Source organism: Phoenix dactylifera, chromosome 17 (assembly GCF_051530095.1).
Source record: "Phoenix dactylifera cultivar Ajwa chromosome 17, Ajwa_hap1_PhDact_Kaust_v1.1, whole genome shotgun sequence".
Taxonomy (NCBI): domain Eukaryota; kingdom Viridiplantae; phylum Streptophyta; class Magnoliopsida; order Arecales; family Arecaceae; genus Phoenix; species Phoenix dactylifera.
The window spans coordinates 9,103,981-9,119,517 of NC_143206.1; the positions used below are offsets into that span (position 1 = coordinate 9,103,981).

At 40.0% G+C, this 15,537-nt stretch overlaps 1 protein-coding gene across 1 annotated transcript; it reads right to left on the minus strand.

Moving 5' to 3' along the window:
• Positions 1–787: 787 nt before the first annotated feature.
• On the minus strand, positions 788–14,438 carry LOC103714416 (protein ALTERED PHOSPHATE STARVATION RESPONSE 1-like). Its single transcript, XM_008801652.6, has 4 exons — positions 13,180–14,438; positions 10,539–10,714; positions 3,121–3,344; positions 788–1,790 (listed from the first exon to the last, which is right to left on the minus strand). The coding sequence occupies exons 1-4, from the start codon at positions 14,210–14,212 to the stop codon at positions 986–988; spliced, it is 2,238 nt and encodes a 745-aa protein (XP_008799874.2). The 5' UTR covers positions 14,213–14,438; the 3' UTR covers positions 788–985.
• Between the last annotated feature and the right edge of the window lie 1,099 nt (positions 14,439–15,537).

Here is a 15,537-nt window from a genome sequence, read left to right on the forward strand (position 1 = left end):
TGATACCATATGGTTGTTATTAGCCACTTAGTACTATCATATCTTCAGCAAGAAACAGTAACTGGCTCCATAATTGCTTTATTGCAAACCAAACCTGATTTTAACATTTCCAGAAATTATTTAGTTACAGGATCATGCGTATCGATCAAATTATCCTTGCTCTTAATTTAGTCCCATGATTCATACATGTATACCAAATGAATGTTCAAAAACCTTAAGGCGGAAACCTTTATCCAAAATATCTTGCCTGGATTTGACCCCAAAAGGAGGCCATAACTGACTTAGATCACTTGAGTGGATTATGCCTGGGTGTCAAGCCCGAAGCTAATCATGATGAACACAGGTCTGACCCTACTGCAGTTCCATGGCAACTTCGTTCGTCTGACTGCAAGTTTCATTCAGCTTGCCAAACGAATGTCCTTGATTTTTCAGTTGCTCCATCATATTCATTACACCCTTCGGACATCCAGATCTCCAAAAAATAATTACTGGCATGAGTACAGATTGTGGCAATTTTACTTTCCCTGCAAACTATAAAATTTCCCATCCCCCACAACTTTGCACTGATGTTGGTCTTTGAAAGAATAGGGACCTAAACTGGCATTCAGAAAACCTGCCAATATCAGTCTATCATCATTCTTCCAAGTACAATCGTAAAAGAAAAATGCATTCAGTTTCCATCTGTTACAATCAATGACTAGAAACAAATGCTAAGGCTAACGCTTCCTCATTAAACAGATACCACAGTTTTCTGTGGGTTTCTCATGCAAATTGCTGAGAGGAAAAGTGGTGATTTGATGCCATATTCCTGCATAATTTAATAAATATGAAAATAAATATCTAACATTAGAAAAGATATTTTAAAAGCCAGAACTTCCTCTTGCCTAAGTACAACACTTGAAAACTTAACAACAGAACAAATAAACCAAAAACTAAAAGGAAAGACCAAGGTGCATATTAGACCTATACATGCGAGTTCTTTGAGCTAGTTAGTGACTGGATTCTGCCCTTGAGAGATCGACTTCAACTTCATATACATGTCAGAAGAAGCATAAGCAAAGTCAGACATAGCCCGGAAGAGCTCTGGCAGATGTGTCTTGAGACTTCCGAATGATTTCTCCCTCACCTGTTTGCACAACTTCCTGTGGTTGTCCTCCTCCTCATCCAGCCGACTCTTTACAGACTCTACTGCAAACTTCCTTTCTGCAACAGGGTCCTTTTGAGAAGCTGCCTCACTATCCTCTTGCACAGCCTCCTCAGATAATGCTGTTGCCCTCCTCTGTGAATACTTGCTGTACCAATCCTCAAATGCCCGTGCCTTCTTCAGATATTCCTTACGGGTCTCATCGCATTTCTCTTTCTGTTTCAACTCCTCCTGTTGAAGTATCACAATTGTGTTGATGACCGCTGAAAAGCTAAGAATAGCGCTCTTAGCCAGCTCATCTGGAATCTTCTCAAGATGGTCATGCCATGCAAGCAGGAGGGCCTGGATAGGGGGTTGACGTGGCCTTGGTGGAGATGACACTCTCTCCTTCAAGCTGCTTTCAATGGGGATAATGTTTAATTTCAGCCAATTATTAAGAGCTCGGATGTAATCTTTCTGATGACTCACAAGTTTATCGAACTGTGAATGCCACTCTTTCACAATTTCGAACAGCTGAAGTGTGCGTTTATAATGATGTTCACTTGTTTCTTTGGGAACATTTGTGATGTCAAGGATTTTTAGGTTTAGTACAATCTTCAGCTGGTTGTCATGATGCACATACATGGCTTCCCACATTTTGGCCATCCTGGTTAAAGAAAGATAATAAGTGTATGATATTATACTCACTTGCAAGGTAAATAAAAGCATCTTATCTAAAGCGAATGCCTACAAACTAAATAATATGATGGGCCAATTATTTATGCAGTTGGATTGCAAGTTGCTTTGAATATACGGCATTCAGAAAGAAGATAAAGGTCCAGTCATATGCATCTGTTTTCATGAAATAAAATGTGCAAGGAACAGAGAGGTTGGAATTGCAAATCTTAGAGTAACAGGGGCAGCTATAGTTGCGGTTGGCTAGAGATCAGCAACACTATTTCCATCTGTGCCAATTGTAGATCTTTTGGCAGGTGTATTTTTTCATGCAAGTCTATGCCTTGTTAAGGTAACACATGGAAACTGGAAAGTGTACCATGCTGGCTTGTGGCAGCATAGAGACAGGATACATACTGTTGGTATAACAAAGATTGATCAAATGTGTTAATTGTCAAGTTTGACATATGTAAGTCTTACTGGAAAATGAGTTCCTTATAGTAGGAACAATGTGCTAGGTTAAGTGGGGTTCAGATGAGGTCATCATTCTATGTCAATCAACTCATCTTGTTGAAGATTTAAGCAGATCCACTAGCAGGTTGGTGTTCGATGTTCCCTATCCATGCATGCTTGTTGGTTGTTTGCTGCAACTTCAAACAGCTCACTTGACATGGGTTGACACGATTAAACTGTGCTGAATTTTCAAGCTTCTCACAAGATCATGGAATTCAAACGAACTAGAATGATTATAGTGCAAGCAAAAGCACATGGATATAAAATTGTGCTAACACATGGTGGAGTAAACAGCGAGAAATAAGATGAGATGTATTACGCAGTTAGAGATAAATGAAATACAGGAGTATCATTCATAGAGGAAAGATTTAAGCGCTAAGCATTGAACCAAGTGAGAAAGATGTAATACTAGTTTGACAGAAAGATATATTTCCACAGATCTGGAGCGCATTTAAGATGGAAATGGATTATTGGTTGGCTTCCTCGAAACTAGATATGATGATTAAAAAAATCAGAGGTCAAAGGAACTAATTTGGGATTTGAACCGTAAGGTTCAAGATGGAAGCAATTTAGGGAAGAAGTGGCTATTGAAAAAGGGATAGACTTTAGGAGATCGTGAGATGCAATTGGAGAAAACAAATGTAGAAGATTAACTATACTATACAAAGCAAAATGAGGACAAAAGGTTTAACTAAAAGGCTAAAAAAATCACTTAAATAAAGAAACTAAAAACATAATTTTGAAAAAAAAAACTGCTTAAAAAATGCAAAAATAAGCAAATTCTGGACCTAAACTTCAACATGACTTACCCATCAGCAAGTTCCACTAATTTTGGGTACAGCTGTTCATCTCGCAGACGTTCAACTTCTGAGACTGTTGAATCCATTGACTGCATGTCAACAATATATCTCGTATGCAAATGGCTTACAGCTGCTTTAGTTCTTTCTAGTGCTTCGGTACCAGCACCACGTTTCTTTTGCCTATTAAGCAAAGCAACCTTCCTCTGATACTCAATTTTCATAAGCTCGCCTGCCTGCCTTTCAGGAATTAATTTACCATTAGATTCAGATTTTGATGAAAGTTGTAATAATAGTTAAAAATAGGGACCAAGAAGATGGCACTCCACATTAACATGGTTGGAACAATTATAAGATAAAAGATATACATTCTGAAGGCTAGTAGAAACAAGTCTGTAGCATCTATGATTGGCTTTACAACTAACAAAAAAAGGGTCAACCTTGGCACAATGGTACACTTTCTCCATTGTGACTTGGGTGTCACAGATTCAAAACATGAAAACAACCTATCTGCATGCATGGTTAACATCTGACCCTCCCTAGATCTTGCAGTAGTGGGAACCTCGTGCACTAGGCCACCCCTTTCCAACTAAGCCAAGTGACATAAATAAGAATTTCTTGCCACCCAATTAACAAACATATTTGCACTATCAAAGAATGATTTATGTCCTCCTAGATAAAGGTTTGTTTCAGCAATTTTCAACCCAAATTTCAGAATTTCAATCACCAAAGTCGACGAAACTCCAAAAACAAGAATATTAAGTCAAAAAATAGAAGAAATTGTGGCAATTTTTTTATTTTGAGATAATCAAGATCATAATTATGTAGTTAGGTGTGAAACCTTATTGACACCATGTGCATCAAACATACTACAGGAATGCAACAATCCAGCTAAAATCACATTTCTTGTGTACACTAATTAAAAATTGAAAGCAAGAAAGATCCCACAGATCATGCTTGCTTTAAGCAAATTTACTTATTTAGCAAGTTTGCTAAAAGATAAAGAGAGTAAATATCTTTAACGCTTCAAATCTTGATTTTTTTTAAGCATCAATTCATGTCAAATTCAGTGGTATTTTGGCTGACTTCCCCTTTAGATCATCGCAGGGAGAGGCATCACAAGAGAAGGGGTGTCAACTCTTGAGTGACTTGCTTTTGGAGTGGGAACAGGCCCAGCTTTCAAAAGGAAACAAGGGGGGATATGAGGTGTCACTAACGGTCCCATGTTGTCTCCAAGATTCTGTAGAACAAGAAAAAGTCCCCTATCAACCCCCAAACAGCAACAAAAGCTCATTTCAATTAGTTTCAGTCAGTTTCTGTCGAAACTAACAAAATTTTCTTTTTTAGTTGGCTTTGGATCATTTCACGCTAAAACTAATCTGCCAGCCCAAACAGCAACAAAAGCTCATTTCAATTAGTTTCAGTCGGTTTGTGTCAAAACCAAACAAAATTTCCTTTTTAAGTTGGCCTTGGATCATGTCACGCTCAAACTAGTCTGTTTCATACATACATACATACATACATCACAAAAGGTGGATCATCTACAAATGCAAATGAATATACTACAAGGGCATGCTCAAATAGAGATCCACTATTAATTTACATGTATCAATCATAAGACCAAGGTCATACCCAGCAGCAATTGTTATATAGCATTACAATGTTTCTGTACTTGTTCACAAATTTAATATTACACTCTGGCGAAATGGCAAGTCTATGAGACAATCCACCTTTTTAAAAAGCACCATACTTTGAATAATAGGAAGCAACACTAGTCAGGCCTGTAAAATCCCATTTGCCAACGGTAATGTTACCTTGGGTCATGATATTGCTGACATGTCAACATGACATAAACCATTCTTTGTAGCAACCTTTAACCAATCAGAAATAACAACACAATTGTATGTCACTTATCTGTGAATAGTTACATACCAATGCGTGCATGGACATTTTGTTTAACTATGTTAGTTACCACATTCATAACTTACGAAATCACCTGAGCCTTATTGAGGTGATGTTAGGCAAGAAACCTTCCATAAATTCAAATGTCAAAATTGAAAGATGACACCATGATTGTCTAGTAGAGTTGCATCTTATAAAGAACCAAATACCTGGAATGTTAAAGGAACTGAACACTTATATAAAGTGCCAAGAGGAAATCACTTACCATTCAAAAAATAGACATTGAAAGTAAAACTCATAACTCACTAGAACAAATTCTTAACAATACCATCATTTCTCCTTAATTGTCAAATAGGGGGAAATATTTAAAAAGGTGGGGCACAACTGATGCTGAGACTCCCATTAGGGCAAGATGCTGAGACTCCCACTAGGGCAAGATGTTAATAAGGCCTATACCTCATGTAGTTTTCTTCAATATTTAAAAAACTAAAATAAAAAATAAAGACATGTGAAAACAAGCAAGGCTAATGATTTAGCTGTGTCTTTTCTAGGACTTGATTTTCATACAAATGTTTGTAAGGAAATTTATATGAAAAAATAGCTAGGTTTAGTTCAATATCATCATGTTCTAATATCTGTAACAAGATTGATGTGTACAACAACATATCAGGCTAACCCATGTCCACACTCAGTATACAATGATAGCTAAAAGATCCATTTGGTAACTTCCATTAGTTACTGACATCATCAAAGCCTGATGTGAATGCATCAAAAATATAAATTAAGGCATAAAGCATGTGACTCTCTATATTACGCGTACACTTACATTAATATGAGCTTGTTGAAATATGGCTCCAAACTATGTTATAGGTGCAGTGCGAGGTAAGTTAAGGCTCAAATAAGCCATTTGACAAATGAAAAAGAATTATATGAACAAGAATTACAATCATTTATAAGGGTATTTAGTTACACACAAACACCTACAAGGCAGTGTATTTTGAAGCTGTGGAAAGTTTTTTAATAATTTAAAAATCTTGCCACACATTACAGAAAATGTAAATGAAATCAAGGAGCATTATCCTATTTGATGAACTAATTTTTCATATACTAGAATAATAAACATGAAATAGGCCATGTAAGCACCAATGGACAGTTATACCTCAGTCTAGGATTTCTAACAATATTGGTGAAAGTACAAATGCACGTGCACACAAACTTACACAGCAATACAGGGGAAGAATAGAGGACAATCAGCATCCTCTTCTCTTGAAAAGAAATGCAAAGAGATAACCTGATTTCCTCAAAGCTCATGGACCAAGAGATCTTTTTGTCTCTTGACTGACAAGACAAAACAAAAGAATACAAATATTTTATTGATAAAGATAAATTTTGTTTAGCGTACAGTATTGGGACCTTTGTATAACCTACACCCAAGACCCATTCCTGATTATATAAGGAAAAGACTCTATGGCATCTTTTGTCCTATTCAATTAGACTAGAGGACTTTCTTGTCCTAGTCAAATTCGGACACAACCTACACCCCTCAAGTCGCTGAATAATACCAAAATAACAGGCGTGCTCCAACTCTAATAAAAAAACTAAACTGATTCAAAACTAAGGGGCTGTTTGGACCCTTGCAACCCACCTGCAGGTTGAGCAGCATGCAAAGTCCAGTTCAAATATTTTAGAACTGCATGCTCAACTGTATGCTGCAAGTAAGATGTGGTCCAGGCGTCCAATTGTAGCTCGGGCCAAAAAAAGTGCAGCTCAACTTGCAGCCTGATCAAACATAGGACAAGTTGTAACCTCTTGAGCAGGCATATATCTCTACCCTACACCTTTCTTCTCCCAAGTTGCAGCCCTAATCGCATGCTCCGCTGCTCGATCCCCCTACATTGGCATCGCCATTGCCCTCACCCTCCCACATCACCTTCCCCAGCCTGCCCAATCTCAGCTCTACCACCCTTGCCCACCTCACCACCCCACCATGTCCAATCTCCACCATCAAACCCTCTCAAACCTTGCTTTCTTTGACTTTCCCGACCTCCGCCCCATCACAATTGCCCAACTCACCAACTTCTCACCCGGCCTCACTCGACATTCCACCACAACACCCTCTCCCACCTCGCCTTCCTTACCCCAGGCAACTTCCACCTCATCACCGCCCCTTCCATACCTTGCCAGCTCCTCGCCCCATCCAAACTTCCACCACATCACCCTCACCCATCTGGCCTTCTTTGCCCAGCCTGACCTCCGCTGTCACTGTCGCCCACCTCACCTTTCTAGGTCCTAATCCTTGCCAACTTCCCCATGACCCCGCATCATTGTCTCCTTTGTTTTTTGATATCTCCACCCAGACCTCACCAATCTGATTTCCCCAACTCCACGTCGTCATCTACCTAGTACATCTAAATTCCAATGTCCCCATCCCAATCTTGTTGTATTATGAATCAACCTAACCTTGCCACCCTACTTCCTCGACAATTCTCTCCTCCTATTCACCATCCAAAACAAGCGAACTCATCCAGATGCAGCTCATCTTAATTGCAACTCAAATTGCACGTAGGTTAAGATGATGGTGGAGTTGAATTACAAGGTTTCAATAACCCTAAAGGACATCCTTTCTTATTAGTGGTATTTTTGTAATGTCCGACATAAAAACTGAATTATAATTCTATTTGGCCATCTGTTGTCGAGCCCAGCCTAGTTTCTGTCAATCCCATCATTTCTCGGCCGCTTTGGCAATTTGTCTAAATCACACGTGCATGCAAAATGCATGCAAATGTGGCATATCCCTATTGATCATCAAGCATTTCATGCAACTGCTGTAAGCTTTATGGGTGAAGATATAATTCATCAAAGCAGGAATGTTTATAACTGATTCTGTGACTTCATACCAACATCAATGAAACCTCCAAAAACCAGCCTTAAATATTTGGCCAAGATAACCTCAACTAGGAGAGGATGCTACAACGAATCCTACAAGAGCAGTTGCCATATAGAAATAAGTATCTTATATATTTGGCTGTTGGTAGATACAAGTGGGCTAAATCCATCATATAAATAAAAATATATGCATGTACAATTTATACCATGATTGCTGTCAACAATCTCTCCTTGATGGCAATATGAGGCTTCATCAACATAAACTAATCGACAAATGATGGTTTGAAACTAACATTTTTGACAAGAAATTGATGAAAGGAAAAGTGAAGACTGGAGCAAAAGAAGTGAAACAGAATTTTGCAAGGTAATTGTTTGTTGTTAAAGTGAGTCAAACTTAATGTAGTTTGAAAAAGCAGATTGCAAGCAATTTAGCAAGCAAATTCACATGAAAATTAAAGAAAAAGTAATGTAAAGTAATAATTCTAGATGGAAAATCATAGGATACTTGGTCTCAATGCTAAAACTAGAATGACATTGAATCACATGATGGAAATTTGCAGGGACCTGCAATGTAACCTGGCATGGTTAATCAAGCAGCAAGCCTTGTTGATATGCAGTTCAACAGCAGATGTCCAGTATTTCCAGACCTAAAAATTATGAATCATCAAAGGACATTATCTTCCAGTCAAGAGACATTGATAGAAAACTCCATCCATTGTTTAGAAGACAACTTGGTAAAAGCTTCTCTTCACCATCTCCTTTTGTCACTCTGGCCCCCTCGAGTACCTATTGATTTACTAGTCAAGGGTCTACAACATGGGTTATTGATTCAGGAGCATTAAAACACATGAATAGTCAACAACAACATATTTTTTATATCCTCAAAAGCTCCATGTTCATGATCCACTGTTACAAAAACTAATTGACCATCCACCAGCTCCCTGAAGTAGCGCTTGCTCACCCCCATTACTGTTTCTGATTCTTCATCTTTGCACAGTCCCAAGATTCCGTTGAGCTTACTATTTGTACGCAAGTTAACAGACTATTAATTCTCCAGCAACATTCATCTTTATTCAGTCAACTCTCCTCTTACCTCCTGTCCTGTCCGCCCTGATTTTCTCATTGCTTCATTATTCTTAAGTGTATGTTGCTCTGCTTGCCTTCTGTCCATCTTTCATTTTTTTTTCTTTTTGAGCCTTTAGTTGGGTGTTGTGTTGGAGTGTATAGGCAGTTGGAAAGCATCTAAAAGTCGAGAGATATGAAAAACAGGGAGGCAAGGAGCTCTAAGTCCCCATGAAGCATGGATATAAGAATGGGATATAAATATGTTAATATGGCAAATCTTGAAAAAGTAGGATATGATCAACAAATAAATATTTTTTTATATATTGTGAAAAACCATCTATAAAGCATCATGGTTTATCAAAATACATAGTCCATGCTTTACAGAATAGCATTAACTTCCACACACTCAATTTAGCCGTCATTCAAAATAAATAGACTATAATCCATACTGCTTTCAATAGGACTAACATCATAAGCTCTGAAATTAAATGTTCATTGAAAGGTCAACATTTATCCCAAACAAAAAATAGAGAAAGTAAAGCTCTTCCTAATCTCTGGAGGTATAGAAGAAGTATCTCAAGCATGTCTAAGAATTATATGAAACCTTTGCAGAATTTGAACAAGAGAATGCTTACATAAGTATTTGGCATGTATCATAGAAGTATCTGACAAGTGTCCATATCCAATACATATCAAATATAATCATGGCATGCAATTTGAAGTATCTATGCTTCCTAGATAGGGATTCTCTATCAACCATTACAAAGCTACATCTTGCAACAACACTTACGGCCCCTACTCCTGTTAAAAATATGGACTCCACACCTGTTGCCAAATAAACAAATCCCAACCATCGGAACCTATTATCCGATTTCCATCCTCCTCATAGTCCCTTTTTCTCTATCCAATCCCCCCAACCCAAAAAGGGAACCTTCTATTAGGTGAGCATAGGCCGGGGTTGATCCAAGCCTTGTAAACATGTCCCAAGTCACACCTAACCCATGTTATGCAATTCAATTAAGGCTTGGTCCAGGCCTAGGCAGTCTTCAACCAGTTTGGAAAGTTACACTAGTTAGGACCAAACCCAATAAAGTAGCAGCCTTATTAAAAACTTTATAGCCTACTTATTTTTTATAAATGATGGAACAAAACAGTTATATACATGGTTTCAAAAACCGTCAAAATTGGATGGTAGTACTGATATCGTACCATTTCAAAGCAAACTTGGCACAGGTGGTGTCGGGGTGCCAAGACCCTCTATACTGGAATGTACTAGCTGTACCAATCATCTAGATCTATATAAATACATACTGCGGTATTGCACTGATCGTACCAGTCGATACCAACAATTTTCATATTTTTGATGTTTTCAATTCCAATGTGTACTATTCGTACCAATGCTGTGCAGTTCCAATGGAAAAAAGAAACAGGTTTCGGTATTAGTATTTAAAACTTTGGTTATATAGTTTTTCCCTCTGTACACAGCAAGCCAATTTAAACTAAAAAAAATGAGTGATGACAAAAAGGTAGTTAGAGATTAGATCATAAATGAAGCTAAATGAAAATCTATGATGTACCTTCACTTCATCATATAGTTTTTTCTCCCATGCTAACATCTTATCCAACACAATGGCATGAGTTTCCCATTCATCATTATCAAAATCGTCTCTTCCATCATTGCCATGAGGTATGCCTTTGAATGACTTGTTCCATGTGATGACTCGCAGGACTATTGCTGAATGGTCAATGTGTCCTATGAACAAGGATGCATGTAACTATTATTAAAACACAAATAGCAATTAACACAATATAGACAATATTTATTTGAGAGCAAGTTGCAAGAACAACATGTTTAAATAAATAAAAGGGATACGTGGAACATGGAAATGAGTTAGTTGTTCAGTTTAAATTCCAGTATATGGAAATTAGTATTTAGAATATGTACTGCGCATGCTTTATCTCCAGAAAGTGGGCCCCTTGGCATTAGAAAAGCTTATCACAAACAAATGCATATGGACCAATAATGCACTTCACCCCAAGAGAAAGAATTGTAACTCCAATAGTAATAAAATAATAAAAGCTCTTAAGCAAAGGCCTTGAAGGAGCATGGATGATTGTGATCTCTGAAGCATGCAGGTCCTATCTTACTGGAGATGCTTTTCCACTAAAAGGTGCATTAGGATTTGGAACTCTATTACAGACTTGTGCAAATGTGGTCGGCATGCTCGATTTAATTTTGGTTAGGCTTGGATAGAGAATTCCTGGCCAACAGGATAGACCCAGCAAAGAATCTAAAGCCCAAATAATTTTTGGGGTAGGTTCAAGCTGACAAAAAGTCTAGCTAGGCTCGACCTAGCCTGACCAAAACTATCACTCAATAAAAATTTATCTACATACTTTATTATACATAACTAAATGAAATCACGAAATCTAACATGCTTGATTCCACCTCTTCCCTGCCCCCATCTTTTCCTACTTGAAATCATCTCTTAATCACCTTCCTCTTATACTGCACCAAAGCATTGCTAGGCATCTCCCCCTATCCTCCTCCTCTCCACCCCTGAAGCCTTTTCCTCCCCTATCTCTAGACCCCTGCTTCATTGCTACATAATGGAGCATTTAAACATCAGAGCACAACACATCTGGTTACACCAAAGCACCATTGCCAGAGTATGTCTCCAACTCTTACAACCTCTCCCCTGCCCCCTCTATCCCTCTCCTTCTCACTCTCTTTCTAGAATCCACCACTATCAACACCTTCCTTGCCCCCACCATATCCAAATCCCTCACCACCCAAGCAAGAACCTTTGCCACCGCTGCCTGCACTCTCTCTCTCTCTCTCTCTCTCTCTCTCTCTCTCTCTCTCTCTCTCTCTCTGTGTGTGTGTGTGTGTGTGTGTGTGCGCGCCTTAGCTATAAATGATTTGCATCAAGTTTGGGTTTTTTTAGATTTGACCAAGCCACTCCTGTGCTTAAAACTTTACAAATGCATCAAGCTCAGCAAAGTGAAACTTAGCCCAAGGATGGATCAGGCCAGAACCAGCCAACATTTAAAACTTGATACTAAGTCATGCCCAACCTAAACCCGACCCTGCCTTGTCGATGCCCATGTCTACTCTATAAGCTGAAAGACAGCTCGTATTAATTGTTGAACATTACCACAGAAGTATTTAAAATCCAGAGGCATGTGGCTGCACTCTAATTCTTTTGCATTATATTTAGTAGAAGATCAGCTACTGGTCACAAAATTTTAATCATTTAGCATCAATTTTTAGTTGTATGTGGCCTTCATTAACCAATCACTCCTATTCTAGGACATTCAAAATTCAAGACCAAGAAAATAGAAGGGTCATTGAAATTTGATGGTTCGTTAAGTAAGCTAATCTTTTCAAACTCTAGTAGTATGCCCATAAACCATTGTGAAAATCTATCTAAATAATTCCATTAGACCCTTAACCCAATAAACTAATCTCCAATAAACATCAGTTATCTGAAAAGCATTAATACACTTCAACAGAACTCATAACCATAACTCCTTGGCTTGGACTGTACTCAGTATTCTCATACTAAACACATTAAGTTGTTTTTAGCATTATCCACTCTAGGAAATTGCCTGGGCCTCTCAAGTTCCAAACTTAAAAAAACACATTGATGAACAAGACTTTTCTACACTTATCAATGTCCCATCAAAATTTTGATCCCAGACCTTCCTTTTGCTGGCTTCTATGAGCATCCCACTTTCAAAAAATTTCTTCCTGTGTCCCTCCCTCCTCCAAATCTTTGGAAACCAGATGAAAATCTCTCATATGTGTAATACAGCTTTTCTTAAACTTTTCTTTTCCTTTTATGGGAATTTGTTCATCACCCCGTTATAATACAATGACAAATCCAAGGCACTCAGCAGAAGCTTACTGTCGTTACATTTTGATTTCTTATCCCCTCTTCCCCAAAAAAAATTGCACCCAATATTATACTGACTGTAGGCTTTTCGAAGTAATGATTTTTATTATGGCACTGGATAACATTAGCTAATGGAAGACAAGCTTAGACAGAGGGCTGAAATTTTTGAAGAGAGTAAAATGATTGAGGTAAAGCAAAATCCTACTTAAAGTTATTTTTAAGAGTAAAATGATTCAGGGCATGGAACTTCAAGGTTCATGGGCTACGTAAAATACAATGAGCTCAGAAAGCAGCAGCATTTAACAAAAGATACACGTACCTCTGTTATCAGCGAAATTAGAGTGATAATGCAAGCGAGTGGCCTCAAGCATCTTCGACACCTCGTGAGCACTCTCCGATGCCTTGAGGAAATGGTCATCAATGTCAGTCAGGACCTGGAGTAGATTGATGCTGGGGGCAGCGAACGCCACCATTTTTCCCCTCTTGGCATCTACGGGAGGCGCCGAGGCCGCATGCTGGTGGTGCACCGTGCCGCCTGGCTTCTGCTTCTTACCCAGCTTTGGCGGCAATGGGGGTTCCAAGACCACCTTCTCAGGCGTCATCGGAGAGTCATCATCAGCACCGGCCACCTCGTGATCGATGGCGGGGGGCGGGGGTGATGGGGCTGATCTTTTTAAGCCTTCCTCCGGGGCCTCCGCTCTTTCCGGCCCGATCTCCTCAGGGTGGCCCAGGGACGGGCCGGGCATGTTCTCGTCCATGGCAAAGAAGTAGTCCCAGGTGGACTCCGCCGGCATTGGCGGCGGTGGAGGCGTATGAGGAGGCGGCGGCGGGGCGGGGGAGGGGGAGGGGGAGGGGCTCGCGGCGGCGGGGCGGCGGTGGCGACGGTGGTCCTCGAGGTCTCCGCCATCGCCACCGGCGTCATCATCCTCCTCCTCCTCCTCCTCGCGGATGGAAGCCTCCGGGGGGAACTTGGAAGGGAACTTCTCGGAGGGGGGGATGTCAGGCATGCTGATGGAGCGCTGGAGAGGGGAGGGGGAGAAATCCGGTAACGGAGGGGGAGGGGGAGGGAGGGTGTCCACAGGGGGCTGGACGGAGGCAGCGGCGGAGGTAGAGGCAGCGGCAGAGTGGTGGCCGACAGTACCGGCGGCGGCGGTGGAGGTATGGATGGCAGCGACTTCTCCCTGGCCGAACTCGCTAAGGGCGGCACCGGTGTTCTTGAGGGAGACAGCATAGGCGGAGTGGGCTGCAGCGAAGGCGTTGCGGGCGGTCACCGCCTCCTTCATCCACTGCTTCCGCTCCCGGCATCGCGTCACCGCCTCCTCGTTGTCCACCCGCGACTGCGCGCACCCCATTCCCTTCTCTCCCTTCTTCCTTCTCCAAAGCTCACGCCTCGCTTTTGCTCCTAAGGGAAATGGAAGACGACGAGATCCGCAGCGGGGGTACGGTCACCGGGGGGCGCTTCGAGGGGGGAGAATGGCCCAGAGCGGCGCATCTGGTTCCGATAAAAGGCAGAGGCGGTAGCAGCAGCAAGGACGGAAGCGGGGGAGCGCGTGCCGGTACTTTGGCCGCTTGGAGAACAGAGTGGGCCCACGGGAACGACATCTTTTTTCGAATTTGGGAACAGGAAGCCTTGATTGGTCCACAGAGTTCTGAGGGATTATGGACGACCGTTATGGCTTGTGAGGGGAATTACTTGCGGCTGAAGCCTTCATTCAGACACCTGATTAGTATGGGGGGCTGCTTGCACATGTGCTGCTTGTCCATGGAAGCTTCAATGGCTGTGATTTCTATGTAGTTCTAAGTTTTATGTTATTTATATAATTTAATGGATGATATGCTTTCGCTTTTAGCTGGCATTACTTTATGGTGTGTATGCTAAGGACAAAATTTGTAATATTTACTTGCTATTGTCTTTAATGAAAAATCTTCCAAGTTAAACAACATTTCGGACTTCCAAGAGTTTTGCAGAAATATTTATTAAGTTCTTGTAGTGGTACCAAAATTATGATGTAAAAAAGAATTTAAAGTGTAAAATAACTAATTTTCAAAATCCATTAAGGACATGAATTAAAATGCCAGCTATCATGAATAAAAAACATAAATAACTGTGATGCCTTTTAGATTGTACATGTGTATCGATAGACGAATAGAGCAGCAAACTGAGTCGTTGTCTCTGCCGCCCAACATTCAAAAGAAGCCTGTTGGTCTTCTCAAGAGGCTATCCCTACACTGCTTCTTCATCTTCTTTCTTTTGATTCTACTAGCTCTACTCATACTAGATTGATATGAGCAGCCATTGTAAAAAATAATAAAAAAAAATAAAGGAGGGAGGTCAACGAAACAAAACACCGACACGATTTGTTCCTTAGCTTTTTAACCATATGCTCATTGTCAAATTGTTAAAAATTAAAAGCCAATCAAGAAGCAACATCCCATGTTCAGTACTTTTTACTAGCTTCATGTTAATAATGAGGAAGCAGCATCATATATTTTGTACTTTTTACTAGTTTCATGTTAACAATGAAGATTCTAAAATTGTGTCCTAGATAGTAACATAGTGACAACTATATCCCATACCAATTGATTATCCTAGTATACTTTGTCCATTCTCCAATCTACCTATAAGCTACATTCAAATAGGATACCTCTTCTTAATGTCCCAAATTCTAAATAAGTC